The sequence below is a fragment of the Malus domestica genome, chromosome 05 (genome assembly GCF_042453785.1).
Source record: "Malus domestica chromosome 05, GDT2T_hap1".
In the NCBI taxonomy this organism is placed as follows: domain Eukaryota; kingdom Viridiplantae; phylum Streptophyta; class Magnoliopsida; order Rosales; family Rosaceae; genus Malus; species Malus domestica.
The window spans coordinates 5,250,614-5,272,528 of NC_091665.1; the positions used below are offsets into that span (position 1 = coordinate 5,250,614).

Consider the following 21,915-nt stretch of genomic DNA (forward strand, 5'->3'; position numbering starts at 1 on the left):
AAATTGCTAAGTTCATGAGAGGTCTTAGATTGAATGTCATGAATGAAAAGTTTGATATGGTTTGTATTAAAAAAACAAAAAAATTGAGAGTTGAGTATAAAGTCGAAAGAAGATAAGTTCAGATAGCATAGCATCTAAAACCACATCAAGTAACTCAGTGATAAGGGCATGAATTCTAGCTTCCAAAAATGGTAGATAACTCTGACTTCCCCTTTTTGTTTTGTAAAAAAATAAAAAGGAGCGTAGGATCTAGGTCCGGGCTGCATTTGGGCAGAGGATTTTTAAAGCCCATCCTCATCTGGGCCCGGGCCAGAAAAACCCGTTTGAGTTATGCCTGAAAAATAAAATAAAAAATAAAATGAAAATTTTATGTTTGGCAGAGAATTCAAAAATATAAACCCCATAAACCCCGATCATGGAGAACAAGTAAATTGAACTCGCCCGGAGCAGCTCTCTTCTTCCAGTTGGCTCTTCCACTTCCGCCCTCCCATCAGCGCAATCGCCGCCGATTCCCCCCGTCCAATCTGCCTTCGCCAGTTCCCCCATCGCAAGGTACGTTTCTCTCTCTTCGTTCACTGTTTCAGTCGACCTCAACATTTTCGTTTTCTTTTTAGGTTTTGATCATCTTTTTTTTTTTTTCCAATCCTCCGGTGAGATCCTAATGATCGCCGCCGTTTGATTTTCTGATCACGTTCTCTCGCTCTATACTCTATATAAATGTCTTGCTTTTTCCTCTATTTAGGGTTTTTTTTTCTCTCTGTTCAAATTTCGTTCTTCCTCACTAGAGTATTTGGTAAATTTTGGATGTGAATGCGGAAATATGATAAAAAGGGATCAACGTACATTGATTTCTATCTAATTGTCTTTATTCGGCGACTAGAATTCTGTCCGGTTTTAATTATTCTTGTCCGGCTTTTGTGATTGTTTCAATTCAACGATCTGAGTTTTATTTTTTTTTCTTTCGTATTTTTATATAATTTTGTGTCGAAAATTATTGTCTCTAGTGTGTATTCAGGTTTGTTATTTTGAATGTGAAATATGTTGCTTTGATCTGCTCAATTTGAATAAGTGCATTGCCCTATTTATGTTTTGCAGATATCAAGTTCTGATATATATATATATATATATATATATATTTTTTTTTTTTTTTGGTATTTGCTGCTTAATCTGAGTATGTATGTCTAATAATGTTGGATAACAGGAGTGCAGCCAATGTCTTTTGATCTCAACAACGAGCATCCATCAATTATTCGATTGTTTTGTTTTATGAACCGAGGTAGGCTCTGGTGTTTGCGGAGGATCTTGTTCCGTCATTGGACTTGAGGAGACGTGCTGCTTGGTTTCAAAAAACTATACTTTATTTTCTTCGCATCTTGTGAGGAATTTCCACATTGGGATTTAAGGTTATTGTTAGATAGTTGAGACGTGTATATTGTAAATGGGGAAAGGGAAATCATTGTTGCCTCCTGGTTTTCGGTTTTCTCCAACTGATGTAGAGCTTGTACAATATTATTTGAAGAGGAAAGTAATGGGGAAAAGACTCCGTTATAACTTCGTTGCAGAGGTTGACATTCATAAGTACGCTCCTTGGGATCTTCCAGGTAATATGTCATTCTAACTTATTTTCTTTCTTGTCTTTATTTTATATACCTTGTCATTGTAATTAGCCTTGGCTTTCCTGCTTTGTAATATGTTTCTGAGTGTGTTGTGCTTTTATTTTTCAGACAAATCTAGTTGGCAAAGTGGAGATTTAAAATGGTACTTCTTTTGTCCGACAGAAAGGAAGTACCCAACTGGGGCTAGAACGAAACGTACAACTGAATGTGGTTACTGGAAGGCCACAGGAAATGACAGATCTGTTCTTTACAATGGTGAAGTTGCGGGCAAGATAAAAACATTGGTTTTTCATACAGGTCGAGCTCCAAAAAGAGACCGAACAGACTGGGTTATGCATGAGTATAGGCTTGAATCTAAGGACCTAGCTAATCGTGGTGTGCCTCAGGTAGATGATACTCTTCCTCTCATAATTTTGTATTCTTCCTTGTTTTCTGTAAAATTTGTTTGTCAATCTGCACCGAGTTTGTAATATACTTTCCTTTTGTAAAGATTTGTTATTCTTTAATGTTTCAGCTGATTAGAATTTTTTCATGCTTCTGAATCGAACTGTTACTTTGTACAATTTCTTATACTGCTTTGGATGGCTAGCCGGTGTTGATTACTTTTTCTGTCTTTCTCATATTGCAGGAATCGTATGTGCTCTGTACCATTTTTCAAAAAGAAGGGCCAGGGCCAAGAAATGGTGCACAATATGGTGCGCCCCTTATGGAGGAAGACTGGAGTGATGATGAGGCTGAAAATTGTTCAGAAGCAGTCCCACATGCAAATATGCCTGTACCAAACCTTGTTCTGCCGAGTGACTACAATAGTTCCATCACTACTAGCACGTACACCCATGATGGTATACGCATAGGTCCTTCATCTGAATCGTGTATATCAGATGTTGTACCACTTTCTTGCAATGTTTCCCAACTGGTTTCCAGCAATCATGCTACAGTGGAGGAGCCTCATACTTCTGAGGATGATATCCTGTCAATGTTGGCTTGCTTCTCAGAAGAAAGCCCTTCATTATTTGAAGAAAACGAAAAAAATAAGGTGTGTAATACGCCCTTCTCTCTTTTCTGCATGTAGTTTATAGCATTCATGGTTTAATAGTAAGTGGAACCACCAATCATGAAATGAATTTACATTTTCTGAGTGGTGGAATCGTCACTACTATAAAATTGAGAAAGGTTTATGTTGTGAGACTATGCTCATGCTATAGCTTTCCAATGCATATGTGATAATGTGGCAAGATAGAGTTAGGTTAGATTTTGTTGAATTCAAGGAGTTAGCGTCTATACTTTCTGTGACTGAAGTTCTATCACTGATGTCGTAGAGGTTGTTGAAAGATACAAATTAGCCTTTGTGTGGAAGTTGGGACTCTATAGTCGTTGTTAATAATTATAATACCAATGTTATTTCTTGAAGCTAGAATTTAAAATTGGATGGTGTGACTGTCCGAGTTTATAAATAGATGGCGTGCCTTGAGAAGTTGATGGTTTTGAATGTCGTTTTTGATAATTTCATTATGTACTACAGCATCTTGAATATCTTATGCATCTATATCTGTTTATAGAACAAAATTAAATCCGTAAGTACTTGAGTACAAATAAACTATCTTGCAAGTGTTCTTTGAACTTCTAAAGTACGTTAATGTAGAACTTCTTCATTATTTGCAGGAGGTTGGTAATGCCATTCCTGTTGGAAATGCTAGTGCAACGCCTCATCTCGTTATTAATGATATGTATGACAATTTAGGAGATTTGGGCAAGGCAGCAAGAGTCGGTGAAGAAGGATGTAGTTTCTCCAGTTTGCCAAATTCTGTTTGTGCTCCGGGTCAAATCCCACTAGGTGACCATGAGCAATATTTGGAGCTGGATGATCTTGGCGAACCATTGAATTACCGTGATTCTACATACACTCAGCCTCCTTCTATGTTCGGTCAGCCTCATGCTTCGCTGGGAGAGACATCTTTTCAGGGTGAAGACCAGTTGAACGTGTTTGATAACGTGAACTTCTGAAGTTATTATTGCACTCCAGTCTTTCAAACCAAACTTGTTAAAACGGTTTCGCTAACTTTCAGAAGTTCACCTTCTCAAACACAAACTTTGAGTTAATTCTGCACTTTCTTTTTCGTTGTTACGACAGAGCAGTAGTAAATCCTAATTCACTAGTTGGGTGTTGGATTTGAATCGCGTCACCATGTTGTACAAAAATTGTGACATGGTATGACCAATGATTGCTTAGTAATTTAACATGTTATAACTAATTCACTTGTGCTATAACAATTTTTGTTTCCTATATTATAATTAGGGATGGGCAAAATACTCATGGTATGGGTAATCGCGGTTACCCGTTCATTTAAAGTTGATGATTATAGTTATGGGTAACCATTTAAACAAATAAACGGTTATGGGTATAACCGTTTATCCATGAAATTTAAATGGACGGTTATGGGTATTATCCGCGGTTATAACGGGTATCCATCGGTTATGGTTAATATTCATGGTTATAACGGGTATTCATTTACCTATTTAATTTAATATATGTAAAATTAAAAAAAAAAATTAAAAACCCTCAGAGTTACAACTCCGTCACTCTCTTTCTCCGCCTTTCGACTTCATCACTCTCTCTCTCCGTCGCTCTCTCTTTGCGCCTCTCTCTCCGTCGCTATCTTTTTGTGACAGAGCCTCTGCTAATTGAAGTTGACCAAATATACCATCTTGCCTGCCCTGCTTCCCCGATCTTCTACAAGTACAATCCTGTAAAGGTGTGTCTATCAATATTTTGTGTAAATTTGAGGAAAGTGAATAATCGAACTTTAAGTGTTAACGGGAACTGAAATAATAGTGGAAAGTTACCTTCTTGTGTAACAGACAATAAAGACGAATGTGATTGGTACATTGAACATGCTGGGACTTGCGAAGCGAGTCGGAGCAAGGTTTGATTATGTAGTTCTGTCTTCTTTGATTTAGCCATCTTTCTATGTCTTTTTTGTTTCTCACGGTATGAACTTGAATCAGGATTTTGCTTACATCTACTTCCGAGGTGTACGGGGATCCTCTCATTCACCCCCAGACTGAGAGCTATTGGGGAAATGTGAATCCTATTGGTACAGTGTTCATTCTGGAAATTTGATTCTCTCTTTTTCTGGATGTTATCTAGTAAATTCCCTCTCTATATTTTGACATAATGCGATAATTGGTTAGCGAGAATCGAACTAAGGACCTCGAATATTTCCCCCAATAGCTATATAGAAAAATATCGTTCGTAAACTATTATTTCAATTATTGGAATTATACGAGGACTTAAATGATTAAAATAGGGAAATGTATGCTAAAATGTACTTATAATGGTGTTTAATTGTCAGAAAATAAAAATTATGACAAATTTTTCTTTTGTAATTTTCAAATTGTTAAAAAAATAATGTAGACGAGAGAAAAAAAAAAGGGTAAATGGGTAAAAAAAGGATACACGGGCGAAAAAATGGGTAAACGGGTAAATGGTTATGGTTATGGTTAAATGGGTAAATGGTTATGGATAAATGGGTACACAGTTATGGGTATGGATAACCGTTTATAAACGGTTATGGTTATGGGTATAACCATTTATGTAATTACCCAACGGGTAAACGGTTATGCGGGTATGAATATAAACGGTTATGGGTAAAATAACCGCGGTTAACCGCCCGCATAACCATTGCCCATCCCTAATTATAATGCATGGATTAGTAACATGATGTGTTAGTGTGATTGAAACTCAAAAAGAACGATGATGTGAGGTTAATGTAATTACAAATTTGACATCAGGTTTAGACTACCTACCACCTCACAAGCTCCAACCGATTCTCTTTAGTCAATCCAAGAGTGACAATTGACGAAACTCAGGTGTTACACTCTATTATGTCTCGCTTACTCCTTGTACTATTCTTTTGTGTTTCACATTATTTAATCTCATTCTCATCAACTAGGTTGGAGGAGGGAGCTGTTAGTTTTGCTGACGTACCAAATACTTGGGAGGACATTTGAATCCGCAAAAAAAGAGTGTTGATAAGCTCACCTCATTTGCTTATTTCTTCGGCCATTTTATTATCTTACCCCCTTTTAAAAAGTTTAAAATGCAAAAATGCTCTTTTCCCCGCCCTCTTTATCTCCAAAATGACCTCCTTTCCCTATTTTTATTCCGCTTAGGCTTCAGAATTCGGTCACTTCGTAGATCTCTAACCAATTGCACCTTTCCTTCCATCTCCAACACAACCCTCCCCCCTCCATTTTTCCGAGTCCCACGAACAAGGTCACGTTCCCAAAATTTCGTCCTCATAATCCAATCCAAATCCGCAGCAACCCCAATTCCTTCTCATGGTCTTCCATTTCGTTTTTCAATTTTTAAAATAATTGTTTCATTAATAAAATATTTTGAACAACTGTTATATACGATTAAACTAGAGGAATAGAAAATAAAGAAAATATTTATTTGGAGGAATTTAGATACTTGCAGAGAAGTTATTGTTTTTTCTTTTTGCTTTGGTCCTTAGATGTTATTTTACAAGACAGTAGGTGAGTTTATCAGCAATCTGCAAAAATTACCCTTGTTAAAATTCTCAGATTCTCTAATCTATTCCTATATTTATTGTTTTCTCTAACCCATTCCTATATTTATTGTTGAAAAGACCTCTTTCCTCTTTTTTCCCTTCCCTTCTCTCATATTCTATTTGAACGGTGACAATTAAACTACGTTAGCATATTGTACTAATTTTATATAGAAAAAGAATGACAAAATAGGAAATGTGAAAGGAGGGAAGGGAAGAAGATGAAAAGAGAAAGAGAGAGAATCATAATCTACTTCTTTAACCTTGTTACTACATTTCTTTCACGTTTTTCTCGACTCAGTTCACGAAATAGGTAATAGAACATGGTAGGTGCCAGATTTGCAGCAACATAATAGCAGTGTAAAGGCGATTTTTCTGATGTATCGGGGAGCTGCCACATGTCCTCCATCATGTGCTTAAGTCTTATTTTTTTAATTTTCGCAATTTAAATCTGTGTAACGTAAATTTCACTTGTATACAAGAACACATCATTTTCCTGCAAAGGATAAGACCAAGAGCAAGGCATGGAAAAAGCTAAAGGAGAAAAGTTGGTATTGGACCAACTAGATCGACAGATACTAGTAAGACAACTGGTTCTTAGCGTAAGAAAATCACATAAAAAGCAGAGAAAACTGAATCCCTCAACCTTGGAATGGAGACACATTCTGAGAGGAGAAAGGGTAAGGAGCTCTCTTAAATTAAGACTTTTTATGGATTATGTGTTACCTCATAATTTAACATCAATTCTCGTGTCAAAATTATAAAATATTATGTCAAAAATATAAAGTGACAGTTCATAAAAAGTTCCACTTTTGAGAGAGTCTCTCAATCTATGGGAACAAAAATATGCACATCATTTTATTGATGAAAACAAAATTAACAAATTGTATGCTCTGTTAACGAAGAAAAATCAACCAACATTGTATGCCAGTTTTGCTTATTTGTCTTTGAGTATTTGTTTGTAGCCTTGGTGGAGCCTGTCACTTTTTCTTCTTTGCTTATGATTTTGCCTTTGAGATCGCTTTACATTCCTTTTTATATAACGATACACATTTAAGAGTTAGGTAATAAATTAATATTGAACTCGTCGTCTGTAACATCCCACATCGATCAACGGAGAGAGGGTGATATGCCTTATATGTACATGCCTACCTCTATATAGCACGAGATCTTTTGAGAACTCACTGGCTTCGGGTTCTATCGGAATTATGAAGTTAAGCAAGTTCGAGCGAGAGCAATCTAAGTTGAGCAATCCTAGGATGGGTGACCTACTGGAAAGTTCTCGTCTGAGTCCCTAGAAACAAAATCGGGCGAGAGCAATCCTAGGATGGGTGACCCACTGGAAAGTTCTCGTTTGAGTTCCCAGAAACAAAATCGTGAATGCGTGGTTGGGGCCCAAAAAGGACAATATCATGCTACGGCAGAGTGCGAGTGTGCCGACAAGGACGTCGGGCCGCTAAAAGGGGTGGAGTGTAAAATCCCACATCGACCAACAGAGAGGGGGTGATGTGCCTTATATGTACATGCCCACCTCTATATAGCATGATGCCTTTTGGGAACTCACTGGCTTCGGGTTCCATAGGAACTCCAAAGTTAAGTGAGTTCGGGCCATCCCAATCCTAGGATGGGTGACCCCCTGAGAAATTCTCATCTGAATTCCCAGAAACAAAACTGTGAGGGCGTGGCCGGGGCTCAAAGCGGACAATATTGTGCTACGGTGGAGTCGAGACTGGAATGTAACATCGTCAACAACAAGATTCAAACTAAAATTTTTACTTATAAGTGAAAAAAAAATTTAAATCATATGTCAATCCATATTCGTTAAAGTCTAAAACTTTCCACAAATCAATGAAATATGTATTATCTGAAGGGAAAAAAATATATATTTACTCCCATATTACATGGTTAGATAATTTGGGGAAAAACAATCAAATTCAAAGATTCTAGCAGATCTTTATATGCATAACAAAATTTAACCGAGAAATGTCATCTTAGGCACATTAGTAAATCAAACACAAAAATTGAGAAATTTCATCCTTCAAAATATTAGTAAATCATACACAAAAATGATGTAATTATGTCCCTAAAATAGCTGATTCATCTGCCGTCATATTATTTATTTGTAAAATAAGATGGATTGGGATATTTGGAACTTGTCTTGATATTTGCAGCCATATCCCATATTTCAATTTTTTTTTGTTGAATTGATTCCGTTGAATTTAGAACCCCTTCGTTAGCCTTTTGAAAAATAGTTTTAATTTCGCATATACGAAAAATGAATGAAAATGCGTTTGGCTGACTATTTTGTGAAAATAAACTCCGCAAATGAAAAACAAAAAAAAAAAGTATTTAGCCTAAGTTTGGAAGAACCCCCACAAGGGTGCATATGCATGATTTTACCTCTATTTTCAATATTTAGCCTAGGTTAGAGTTTTAATAAAAATAAATAAAATCATGTATACTACCACCATCGTCACCATCCTTGCCACCACCACAACAAAAATTTTCTATTGTCTCACCATCATCACCACCACCACCACCACTATCTTTAACATCACCACCATCCACCACCATTGCTGCTACCACCGTATCATCCACCGTCTCACCATCACCACAACCGACACCGTCTCACCATGGTAACCACCACTTGCACTTCTAGTGCCACCACCGGTCCACCACCACCACCATATTATCGACTGCCATCACCCTCGTCACCATGACTATCACCACCTCTACCATCTCACTGTTGCAGCCATCACCACCACATTCTCCACCTCATTATCCACACAATGACCACCACCACCTCCACCATCTCCACCCCATTATCCTCCCTACTACCACCATTTCAACCATCATTGGTACCAACACCAATTTCGTCTCAACCACTATCTCTACTACCACCGCCACCATTACTACCAAACACAAATTTATATTGTTACCAGACAGACTTTTAGGCCTTTCACAATGGCTCATCTGAGTATGATATCTATATATAAGAATCAGGCATCTTGAGTTTGATTTATATTACACCACTACTATACTAGTGCGAGTTCAATAAATTGGTATCATACTTTTTCGGCTCAATATAAAAGTGTGATTCTTATATGAGTTCAATATATCGGTATTTTATTCGTTTTTTTCGACCTACTGTGGAAGGTGTTATGGTTTTTTCTTACATGTCATAAATGTGAATCCCACTTTTGATGATGACTATCCCTGTGAATATAAAACCACTAAAAAATCACAACATGTTGTAAACATTCCTAGAATAAGTATGATTGTGTAAATCCTAGATTAGATTTGATTCTCGTTATCCTTTCCTATTACAACTTGTATTACTTGGAGGAGAAGGAATATCTTCTCTCCCTTTACTACTATAAATAAAGGCACAATGTAGGAGGGATAACAACATACACATTCCCCTACAATTCTACAAACACACATCTCTCTTCTCTCTCCCACTGCCGCCGGCCCCCTCTATTTTGTCAGATAAAAATAGACCACAACACAACAAACACCCACATCAAACTCCTGTTAAAAAAATAAAAAAAAATTTATTATTAGCACTTGTAAAAGTCGTGATATACTTTTTTTTTTTAAATTACAGAAAATGCATGACGATTTTTTTTTTTGTAGTGAAAATAGCTTGTATAAAAAAAAATATAAAATTACTTTGAACATCAAACTCTCCTCATTTCTCCCTCCATTACACACAAAACTTGGCTCCCACCCTTTGATTTTCAATGATATTCATTTTTTATAAAGTTTGATCCCTCTCCAACTTGATTGCATATAATTACTTGAATGATACAAGGCTCTTGTTTGGACCCAAAATTACACCATCGGTCCGAGTAATCGAGACCGTTAAGTAAGCATACCTTCACACTGTCGATGGAAAAGTGAAGATAGTTTTAGTAAGGTTAAAAGATAACATTATGGTTTCTTTTATCATGATTATCTTTTAATAATGATTTATCTTGACATTTTCTTATGGAAATCATATATCTCCAAGCTGGAAACAGGGGGCACAATTCAAATTGATGTGGATGTGGATATGTGGTTTGGATCAATTTTGGTTGACAGATATGCACGACATCAAATAATGAAGCATGCAGGTAATGATATTATCCATTTAAAATATGGTGATAATTGAAAATAAACATCAGCATTCAAGATGCATGCGACATTTTTGGTAAAAGATGATGGCTTAGGGTGATGATGAAAGCCTAGGAAAGCTAGGTTTTTTGGTGATGTGATGATGTGGTACGAAACCTAGGTAGGCTAGGCCTTTTTGCATGGTGATGGATGTTGTCAAATGAGTTTAAAGTGAGAAGAATTGATGATGGAATCATAGTATGCTTGCCATGTGAAAGTGTTTCAACGGGACATCTGTTGCTCATCTGGTAAAAGTCTACAGGCATAAGGAGACTAAGAAGATTTTTGCCAAAATATATTAAAGGTAATATCAGTTGTTTTGATATTGTTTTTGGAGTATAGTCGGGAAAGGGCTTTTTGGATTGGCGATTAAGGAAACTTGGCGAGAAATACAAAGCGGCAAACAACGAAAAGGCTCTCTCCAACTCAACACACAAACTGCCCTGCACAAACTCTCGCTCTATGCGAAACCTCTCAACAACCTTGAGATTTTTTATTTTCTTTTCCGCCAACACATCTTCAGTTTGGATAAACAGCACTGTGAAGGCAACCGGCGAACATCTTCAGTTTGGATAAACAACATTGCCGCTGTAGAATCAGCCGACCACAAATCACCTTTAGTTTGGATAAACAGCATTGCGTTGAGGCCGACTAGTTATCTATCCAAGTCTCGGCCGAGAAGGATTTTCGAATCCTTGTTGGTAGAGGTCATCTCATTAGCCTTCTCGGTAAAGTGAGATGTTACAAATTACTGGGCTCGACACATTGAACGCCGAGTTGTTTATGATTGGTTATTCACAAGTAGGGTTTAGAGTTCGGCATTCTGACGGCCAAACCACGTTTACCATCAAGATATATATTTCCTTTGAGTATTTATGTCCGTACAGTTTGGAGTCGGTTTGGCGTGCTTGTACTCTCACGAATATAATCACCGTGACTGAAACTGGTGCCAACAATCCGTGAACTTCGTAGAACTAGCAGCCTTGTCTTCAGGCTCTAGAACCCGAAGGCCGAAATGTGTTCCTTCCTTAGCCGCAGTCACAAGATCAAGAAGTCAGCAGTGCACTCAACGCGACATCAACAAATTTACTCCTCAGCCGAACTTGGCCGACGAGTTGGCACGCCACATACAACCGAAGGACGTAGTTAGCTCATTAGTTGCTCAGCCTGCTCGCCACGTAGGCTTGGTAGTTTTAAGGGTCAACAACTCCATAAACTCCGTACTTAAAGTAAAAGGTTGCTCGGCCGTGATCTTTGCTGACCAACTTCCGTTCGCCGTTGATAAAAATGGTCACTGTCCTTGCAGAAACATTGTGAATCACGTTCAGCCTTACCCACTTGTTGTAGATATTGACAGCTAGCAAATTGTCACGATAGTACTTCAAATCCCCATTGTAGACAGCTAGTTGCAGAGTTGTAGCTTGTTTGGGTGAACCAAAGATTTGCATTATTGTAGCCCCCGACGTGCCTTGTGGCACAAGAAAGTTGCCCTCAAATTGCCAAACCCCGGAAGTGTAGTCATACCCCTAGAACAAAATCCATATATGAATTATTAAATGAAATCAACTTCCCTAACATATAAGAAAGAAATCCAATGGGACTTGAAAAGTGATTTATGAACAACTAGAAGTGCTTCTAATTAACTACATTTAAGAGAAAAACTTAAAAGTATTTTTGGGTGTCATCATACATTAGATCACATTATTGGACATTGATTAATGTTATGTTTATGGGTCAACATGTTTGTAATAAAAGTGCTTCGAACAAAAACAGTTCCAAACATGCAATGGTCAGTAATAAAAAACCTAGAAATATATCAAAAACAAGAGAGAATATACATACAGAAACTCTGATTTCGGAGCGCGGCCTAGTTGGATTGTGCTTTTGAAAGGGCTTGTCGTGGCTGTAGATCCAAAACGTTTCAACTCCATCTATATCACTGTAACGCTCATGAGGAGCCTTGTCATATGGTTTCTTAATCTGCGATTTTGTGCAGTGAATTGCACAAGTGTGAACCCATAAGTTGGATCAGCAACACAAACGTTGGGCTTCAAAGAAGATCAAGATCTGTACGAAAAACACAACTTTTCTGAAGTTCCAACTACTGCTGATGCTTTTCATTTTGTATCATATTATCTATCGATGTGAATTGTAAGATTTTTATAGTGAAGATATGAGTCAAATGACAAACATCAACGTCCAAGAGTGGAGATCCCTTCACTCTAATTTTTATCGGATATAACCCTTGAGGATGGGCTACTAGGCCTGGCATTTTAGACCCGACCTGTTAATATTAGTATTTGGGAGGATGCTTAACGGGTCAGGTTGTTAACATGTGAACTCGTTAACAACCCGTTAAATAACGGGTCACTTTGGGTCAACCCGTTAGACCCGTTAGCACACGTTAACATCCTTTAGTTGAGGATATTTTAATAATTTCAATAAAGTCTTAACAACAAAATATAAACTCTATGAAAAAAAAATAATAATAATTGTTAACGGGTGAAACGGATGACCCGTTAGCTTAACGGGTCGGGTTGAACCCGACCCAAACCCAATAAACCCGACCCGTTTACAGGTCTATGGGCAACTGCCTAACTTACATGCATTATTATTATTTTTTTTTAACGCTAAAAAAATTACAATGAGTATTCTCGATGGATCCCAATTACAGACAAGCCAAACTTTAGCTTATACAAAATAAAAAAAAAAAGAAAATTATTAAACTAAATACAAGAGTGGTGGTAATACAAATGTCTAAGGAAGCTAATTCATCGGCAACTATATTTTCTTCGCTGTCAGATAGAGAGTAATGATATTTGATCTATTAAATACATGGATGGAGACAACATATGCCCATGGGGCAGCTCCCCCCAACTCCTAGCCTTTTGTGTTAGAAGTTCCTCCAACTAAAAATACAAATTACCCTCTCACGTTCTATAGTTTTTCTACCCTCTTATCGTTCTAGTCGTAACTTTTTTCATTAGCTAATAGTTTACAATTTTAGCGTTCTAAACATCAGTTACCTAAAATCATATAGTTGGACAATACGTTTGACAACATTATTTTGAAATTTCAATTTAATTTTGTCATTCAAAGTTGCCCCCACTTAAAAATATTCCTGACGTCCATGATTAAATACCATATATATTGGACAATTGATTAAATATTCCAAATTTCTAAGGCACATTGATCGCTTTTTAAGAACTTGTATAAAAAATTTAGGGTTCGTTTGATATTCTATTTAAGAATTGGACTAAAGATATTCATTTTTCTTAAAAACAAGGGTTTTAGCCACTTAATACTACAGTCTAGTAGTATTCATTTTCACTTGTAAGTGAAAAATTTTAGGTTCGATTATCGCTAAAGAGAACATTATGAATTAAATTAGATTGTTTCGGTGGATGATGACGATGACATTGACGGGAGGGAGGGAGGAAGAGAAGGCCACTGAGGGGGAGGAGAAATTTTTCAATCCCACATAAGCATTGATAGCTGGTGTACTCGAGCAATAAGAACTAGACACATGGCTTTTAATTTTTTTTCTTTAAATACATTTTGAACACATAATCCAAAACCAAGAAAACTTCCGTCAACGTTAAGCATTCACCGCCTCTTTCCTTTCCACCGTAGATTGGCATCATCAAACCCACCCCAAATCCCGACGACATAACCGAAATATAAAGCCTCGCCGGCTTCCTTCTCTTCAGCTGCATCACCGGACACCCTGGACCCGAACGCGACAACCCACTCGGCAGCTCCGGTATCTGAATCAGAGGTTAAACTGCCACCGACAATGAATACCCGTCCATCCTTGCTCCGATGGCTTTCCACTGCCCTTTTATGGTGACACCAATCAGTTGAGAAATTAAAGGAAAAAATTGCATTTTCTTAAAAAATCACTGCAATCTGCCGCCATGTATTCCTCTTAAAACCCAAAACATTCATACTATGCATGGATTCATGAATTTTTTAAATTGTGAAAAACCCAAAAAAGAGAAGAAAAAAAATTAGAATTACTCAAAAGAAATTAAAAAATTCGAGCAAAAAGCTAAAGGGAATTGAGAAGATCTATGCAGAGGCCATGACGGCCGTTATCTTCTCAGTTATTGAGCCCAGTGTTTTGGAAGTCACAGAAATTGTTTTAATTGAAAAATAAAGCAGGCCACGTGCCTGCCTGTAATTGGCTCGGTACTCCACATCAGGTTGGGTATCCGGTATCCTGAAAAATTTCGTCACTGAAAGATGGTCAGATGGGTCGCTGGCTTTTTATTAAAACTGACTTTTGTGTAACTTCGGCTTTTTGGTAGGCGCATGCATGGGCCTATAGTTTTACGTGCAAAACTGATAAAAAGTAATTTAGGGATCGTTTGATAATAATTTCGTTGTTAGTTGTTAAGTTATGTTAAAATTAAATATTATAATGTTTGAATGAAAAATTCATGTTAAATTTTGTAAGGTTCTATAGTTTGACATGCAAAACTGATGTTGGTTATGCGAATGAAATTTTGTAGTTGAAAGCAAACGGTCATATGCTTCTAATTTGATTAAGGGTTACAAGTTTAGAAGGCATAACCATTACCTAACTGTTGTCTTAAAGAGTAACTTTTTGGGAGTGTAAATATCAATGTTCTAAAAATCGGCCTAAGCGGTGAATGCCCGCCTCGATTTTGGGCAAATCGTTTCGAAAAATCGGTTTGGAGTTAGGCGGCCATCTAGGCGGGCTAGGTGGTCCTAGGTGGAGAGCTAGGTGGCACCTAAGCGGCCCTAGACGGTCTTAGGCTGTTTTTTATATATATATTTTTTTATTAATTATGTGCTTTTTTCCTTTTTTGATTTCATGGTTGTAGCCTTATGGAAATGATGTACCTAATTTGCAAATTATGGATTTATTACAAGTTCATTCAATAGTGCAATGAATTGGAGCATTTTGAGGGGATGCATACAAAGAAAAGAAATAAGCTAGACACAACAAGGTTAAATAATTTAGTCTATGTCCAATCCAATGCAAGGATCATGATTCATGAACAAGAAGAATTTAGTCTATCATCCAAATCCTTCTCATTATGATTATAAGCTTACTGTTTTTTAAATATTGAAATTTTTGGATGTATATAATTTGTGTATTTTTCTACTTCTATTTTTTCATTTTATCATTCTATCATTCTTTTATTATCTATACAGGTATAGTTTTTTTTTAGGTGTAAATAGACACTTATTTACAAGATATATAATAATTTTACATAAATCCGCCTAGCCGTCTAGGCAATAGGCCCCTGCCCCCCGCCCGACTAGAGCCTAGCGATTTTTAGAACATTGGTAAATATATAAATAGTTCACTAGAATATGAAGATTACGGTTGTATTCTAGATACGGCCGCCTACCAATGTGCAAGTACAAGAGTGGAACATTGCATTCATGCAAATCTCACTAGCCAAGTTTGTCAATTTCTACAACTTCACTCAATATTTTTGTTGTTGATGTTCTATATACATTTGTCGTTATAAAATATTTTCCTTATTTTAATATTTAATTGTTTGATATAAATTATCTATTTCAAGTTTGTTATAATAAACACAAGTGTTGTTGTTGTTCTTCAATTTATATATTTTTCATGTGTTATAATATCGCTCCAACAATCTAAAGACTGAATTTTTGGACAATCAGAAAGTATGATTGTAATGTTGATCCTAAGCCCTTTCTTAATGAAAAAGCAAATGCGCATAGAATTGATAAGTGAGGCATTAATCCTTCCCATCTTTATGCAAATATTTGGATTTGAGTGTTGAGGTGGATGATGCGTTGTGTGGTGGTGCATATTTAGCATACAATACAAAACAAGTTATGGAATCTCATGCCATCTTTTTGTTACAATTTTTTACTAAGAAACAGAATCAATCTAAAAGGTACGAAGCCCTTAAATTGTATGAGAAATGGACAAGTGCTTAGTGTTATACAGATGCGTGTGCAATTTTTCAAGGCATTTATCTTCCATGGATGCGTCTCGTGGTCTCAGATATGTTTTAGTGTACCGTTCGATTTTGAAAGTTAAAAATACATTGTTGCCTCATTCACTTTTGGAATTGCACGGTGAGTAAATTAGTCTTTCATAAGAGCAACTCCACCCCTCCCAATTACAACGGAGATTGGGTGATTCAATCCACCAAAACCAACAAAATGAGCTCCACCCCTGCCCAAATAAGTCATACTACAGTAAAAAGGAGGCCCGACGGCTCACTTGGGCCAAAATTGTCCAACCCAGCACCTGGGGGACTGTGACGTTAAGGTGACGTCACAGTGAAGTCACCCGCGTTATTATTATTTTTTTGTGCCAGGTGTGTAAGTGCGAGTGGATCCTTTCGATTTGCATAGGATTTCTACCTAACGGTCCAAATATTTTCAACAAAAAAATGTAAAAAGATGGACATACTTATTATCTGTTGTGGCCTACGTGGCATAGTATGGGCTGTTGGATTACAAAAAAATATAATCCAACGGTTCATATTAGTTAGGTAAGAAGTAAATATTAAAAATTTATAAAAAATTAGAAATTATTATCCAATAGACCGCAGAGTAATTGTCTTAACCTACTCCAACTCTTGGAGTAAAACTCAAAATTTAGATTCTAAACTTACTCCAACTTGCACCAACCCTTGGGGCAAATATGAGTTTTAACACAAAACTCATTTCTGAGGTAAATTTAACTCAGAATTCCCCCCAGTTTAGTGGGGCTGGTCCACCATATATTTATGTTTTTTTAGTTTTATATTTATAAGTTCATAAAATCTAATGGCTAAGATTTAATATGATCAAATCCAATAGCAAAAAAAAAAAAAAAGATCCAACGGTCCAAATTAAATCTAACGGCTAAAGTAATGAAAAAAAAGTTATTAAAGTAATTAAAACAAATTATTTTATGCGTTTCATATTATTTCATAACGTTCTACGAGTTTCATGGTGTCAGTTTAATAACTTTTCTATATTCACTGAAATCTAAATCTTTTTAGGTTAAAATATTTATAAAATTAAATTAGAATAGTCTACATAAATTTTGTACATAAAATTAAATTAGGATAGTTTACATAATTTTTTTTAAAAAGTTACTTTAAGAAAAAAAGTTATCCTAAATTCATTCTTTAATAATCTCGAGCTAAACATTTAACTTAAAAGAGTTGGAGGAGAAAAACTATTTATGGGTTAAAACCTAAATATTTTGAGTTAAAAATTTTAGGTTTTAAGTCAAGAGTTGGAGATGGTAGGTGAATTTTTTATAAATATGTGATCGTATATCCATTATTTTTTTTTAACAAACGATATTATCCACACTAAAAAGAAGTGAGCTCAGTCTCACAATGTGCTAGTAATAATATTGTTCCAACTTGCATTAAAAAAAAAAGAAAAAAAAAAGGAAATACTATCCAAATTATGATCTCTCAAGCGAAGATACAGTTGCCAGAAATGATGTTAATGGATTCCTGCCTGCTCCGAAACTCACACCAATTTACATTCGGATCCATATCCATACCCGTAAGGGCCATACCCATACTCGACCTCCTCAACCAAACCCAGAAATGCCGCCAATCCCATTCTCTCTCTTCACTCTCTGTCTCCCTCCCAACAAGTTCTCGGAAGCTCCTCTTCGCGCGGAGAAGTAGCAGTAGCAACGGACCCCAAACCGACGTCGCTTTCGACGAGGCAGCTTACGAGGCCGAGCGGCTCAGCCTCGACGCCAAGGCTCGGGAACAAATGGCCGAGACTTCGAAGATTGAGACCGAGCAGAGTGGAGTTGCCGAAGACCCGAAAGCTTGGAAATGGGTTATCCGGAAGAGAATTTGGGACATGATGGAGGCCCGGAACATAGCCCAGAACCCCCGCCCCGTTCACCACCGCATTCCAAACTTCGTCGGCGCTTCTGCGGCTGCCGATAAAGTAAGAGAGCAATTTAAAAATTAATTCTTTTTGGGTTGTTTGTGTAGAGAAATTTACAGAGAATTTGTATTTTGATTCTGTGGGTTTGGACAGTTGGGTGGGTTGGAAGCGTTCCGGGTCGGGGATTGCGTGAAGGTAAACCCGGATTCACCACAGAAGCAAGTCAGGTTTCTCACTCTTTCTGGTCAGTTTTTGGTGTTTACGGTACTACTTATTGATTGTTTATCATCCAATTTGATGTGGTTAATATGATGATTGCATATCATCTCTTTTCAGCATATAAAGTGGTTTAAAGAGCATACTGGGCTCGTTCGTGTCCCCTTCCCGTAGTTTTGAGTAGATTAAAATACTGCACGAATTAAAAATAATGTATACAATAAAAGAAGGAAACTGGTTTCCTCTCACCTTTTCTCGTATTTATGTCCCTTGATTCTCGTTTGACTTGTTTCATCGAGAGGCTAGAAATAGAAAGTGGTGTGCAGGAGGAGAAAAGAGTGCGGCAGTCACTTCCCTAAAAGAATGTTCTCTTGCGTAAGGGTCACGGACACAGTGAAACATGATGGAAATCGGAAGATTGTATCAATGTGCACCAGGAACCAGTAATGGCTACTGCTCACTTCTAAAATCCCATTGTAAGACCCTTCATCTTGTGCAGGTGAGAAGAAGTTGTTAACTCCTCAACCGCGTTTAAGGACTGGGTTTTTCTCTGTGCTTGAACCTTATTTGTTAAGTCCTAGTACCATCAAAGAGGCTTGTACGTCTGTCGGAGCTGCCAAGTATGGGAGGCCAATTGGATTAGATGAGAAAATCAAGGTTGATCTTATTGTCATTGGCTCGGTTGCTGTTGATCCAAGGACAGGTGCTCGACTTGGCAAGGGTGAGGTAATCATTGGGCATTTTTGTTGTCCTTGTCATACTAAGAGTATTTTGGTTCAGTGTAACAAACCAAATTTGAGTTCTAGGCAAAAGTTTGGTTAGTATTGAATGCAAGCAACTCCTTTTCTGGAGTATTGATAGGAGAAGGTTTTATATTTGAAGTTTCAGCCTGGTCAATCTGAATTTGTCTTGGGTAATGCCATGAAATCGAGTCTTTGACATACTGTAGGAGCTGGGAGTATTTTTTTGAATTCTTTTGCTTTGATGTATCAGGGGTTTGCTGAACTTGAGTACGGGATGCTGCGATTCATGGGAGCCATTGATGACTCAACACCAGTTGTGACAACTGGTAAGTGAGTTGTCTTTGCTGCTAACCCTCCCGTTTCTTCTGCATGGTATCGTGCATATTCAAGAAGATTAAATTTGTCTCTGCTTGCATGCCTATTCCATCGTTCTTTTGATCAAGAGGCATGAAAGGTTTGCATATGAATATGACTGTTGTTTGAACATTTGTGATTCTCGTCTGTCTCTAAGACATTGCTCGGGTATATTGTTTCCATTCACTGAACAACTGTAAACCAGTTTGCACAACTTTGGTTAACTTTTGTGTTTGCATTAGATGTAACATGTGAAATTTCTTGCAGTGCACGACAGTCAATTGGTAGATGATATTCCGACTGAAAAGCTATTAATCCACGATGTACCCGTTGACATCATCTGCACTCCAACACAGGTCATTTTTACAAACACATCAATTCCAAAGCCTCAAGGTTGGTGAACTTGTGCAATATGCTTCACTTCTTTTTTATATTCGTGGGAAATTAATTTCCTGGACATATGATGGAATCGGCTTGTTATACTACCATATGCCCATTTTGCAGTACTGTATCATATTTTTTATACCAATATTGCTTGGGTTATAGGGATTTACTGGGACAAATTGTCTCCTGAGAAGCTGGGGCAAATTAGAATACTTAGAGAGCTCAAGAGAAGGATCGAACGGGAGACTGGACAAAAGCTTCCGTGTGGCCCATCTGAGAAGCTGCCTCCCACAGCTCGACGAGGGAGATAAACTTGTGGGATCTATAAAAATATAAAACCGTGTACCAAGAAAGACGGAAGAAACACAAAAAATTGGAATTTATAGTGTAATATAAGACGTGGCTAGTAGTCACCTTGTTTTTACTTTTATTTTACCGAAGTTTTTAGGGCCATGTTGTTCGATCTTGCTTGAGTTTTAATGTATCGTTGGATGTATAGATGATTTATGTGTATTGTATTAAAATAGGTTCAATTCTCTCGTTTTACATGTTTTTTTTTTTAACAAACGATATTATCTATGGATGGAGGGGTGGGTTAAGCCTCACAATGGATTGGCAATAATGTGATACAAATTCGCTTTTGACGAGAATTGAATCTCTTACTTACCGTAGTATTAAGTGGTTGTTTTACATATTATTTTGAATTCTAAAATATATGACTCTACAAACTCTCTACTTATTTCAACTGCTTGGTATAAATCATAATTTGTCTTTCTTTAACATTAAAAATCATTTTCGCTTCTTTCACTTCTTTTCTTTTTGTTGTGTATTGTAATCACACATGAAGTGCTCTTTATATAGAGCCACATCTGTGACAAACCAAAAAGTGAAATGATTGTCCCTTTTGAAAACATCACATAACAACAATTACACTACTATTGTGTTCTTTTGAAAGCATCACATTACAACAATTACATCACTGTTCTCAAGTCTTCCTCACTTAAAACATGTGGGCATTCATTCTCACAATTTTAAAACATTATATACATATATTGTTATAGAATTCCTTTTGATTGACAAAAACACAAAAGAAACCCATGTTGTAGGGGGAAGGCAGCATTTTATACCAAAAACTTCCAATTATTTTCTTTCCTGAACAACTTAATAAAAAGTATGCAACAAATTAAGTGGTGGCGTTTTACACACTTTCAACTGAGCCATCTTCAACGACATGATCGACCCAAAAAAACAACATAAACATAACTCTGTTTAGCTACACAAAAACTAAAAAGATATCAGAGGAAAAGACAAAAACGCTAGAGGAAGGGATTGAACCTTCGACCTTGTGGTTAACAGCCACACGCTCTAACCAGCTGAGCTACTCCAGCTTGTTGGGAACAGCATACAAAATTAAATTTTTTGTAATTTATAAATATATTTCTTTGTATGCATCAAGAGAGATTTTAGGAATTTATAATTGGGGTGTGCTATCCACACCTCTTTTTACTTCTCCCACACCCCTTGTTAATTTCTGTCATTTGATCTTCTTCAATTCATCCAAACCGACGACTGAAAATTAAAAGAGTGTGAAAGAAGTAAAAAATGATGTGTGGATATCACATCCCTTTATAATTACAGATCCTTGTGGAGTTCACGTTTTTATTACAGGTCCTTTACAAGTTACAAGTTACAACAGCAATGTCATTGTCTGTCCTTCCCATAAGATAGATAATTCAAGGAAAATAATTTTCCACACCAGTTTTACTTTTTATCCTTCTGCGTAGGCTTGCTCATCAATATTCATTGATTTTCTTTGATTTATTTAATGAAACGGTTAGAAATCATTAGCCTATAAATCTCTTTCGGGATTAAATACTTTTCTCTATACATGCAAGTATACTACCCCTTACAACAAATCGTAATTCTACGCTTGTATATAATATTTTATTTTACACATCCTAAATTAAAATAATAATAAAAAATGTTAAAAAAATTATATTTTATGCT

At 36.7% G+C, this 21,915-nt stretch overlaps 2 protein-coding genes, 1 non-coding gene and 1 pseudogene across 3 annotated transcripts; 2 read left to right on the forward strand and 2 right to left on the reverse strand.

Moving 5' to 3' along the window:
- The first annotated feature begins 450 nt into the window (after positions 1–450).
- LOC103432745 (NAC domain-containing protein 82-like) lies at positions 451–3,900 on the forward strand. The gene is given in 7 exon segments (NM_001328926.1): positions 451–552; positions 1,202–1,601; positions 1,725–2,002; positions 2,245–2,269; positions 2,272–2,292; positions 2,294–2,652; positions 3,279–3,900. Coding segments are annotated over 6 exon segments (1,188 nt in total). The 5' UTR covers positions 451–552; positions 1,202–1,438; the 3' UTR covers positions 3,621–3,900.
- Positions 3,901–9,937: 6,037 nt separating this feature from the next.
- Positions 9,938–12,614, reverse strand: LOC103432792 (citrate-binding protein-like; annotated as a pseudogene).
- Positions 12,615–17,753: 5,139 nt separating this feature from the next.
- Positions 17,754–20,454, forward strand: LOC103432744 (5-formyltetrahydrofolate cyclo-ligase-like protein COG0212). Its single transcript, XM_008370944.4, has 6 exons — positions 17,754–18,271; positions 18,365–18,455; positions 18,927–19,153; positions 19,421–19,496; positions 19,792–19,917; positions 20,071–20,454. Exons 1-6 carry the CDS (start codon positions 17,768–17,770, stop codon positions 20,217–20,219), a joined length of 1,173 nt encoding a protein of 390 aa, XP_008369166.2. The 5' UTR covers positions 17,754–17,767; the 3' UTR covers positions 20,220–20,454.
- A 768-nt stretch (positions 20,455–21,222) lies between these two features.
- TRNAN-GUU (transfer RNA asparagine (anticodon GUU)) lies at positions 21,223–21,296 on the reverse strand. Its single transcript has one exon. It is a non-coding gene; the product is annotated as a tRNA-Asn (tRNA).
- Between the last annotated feature and the right edge of the window lie 619 nt (positions 21,297–21,915).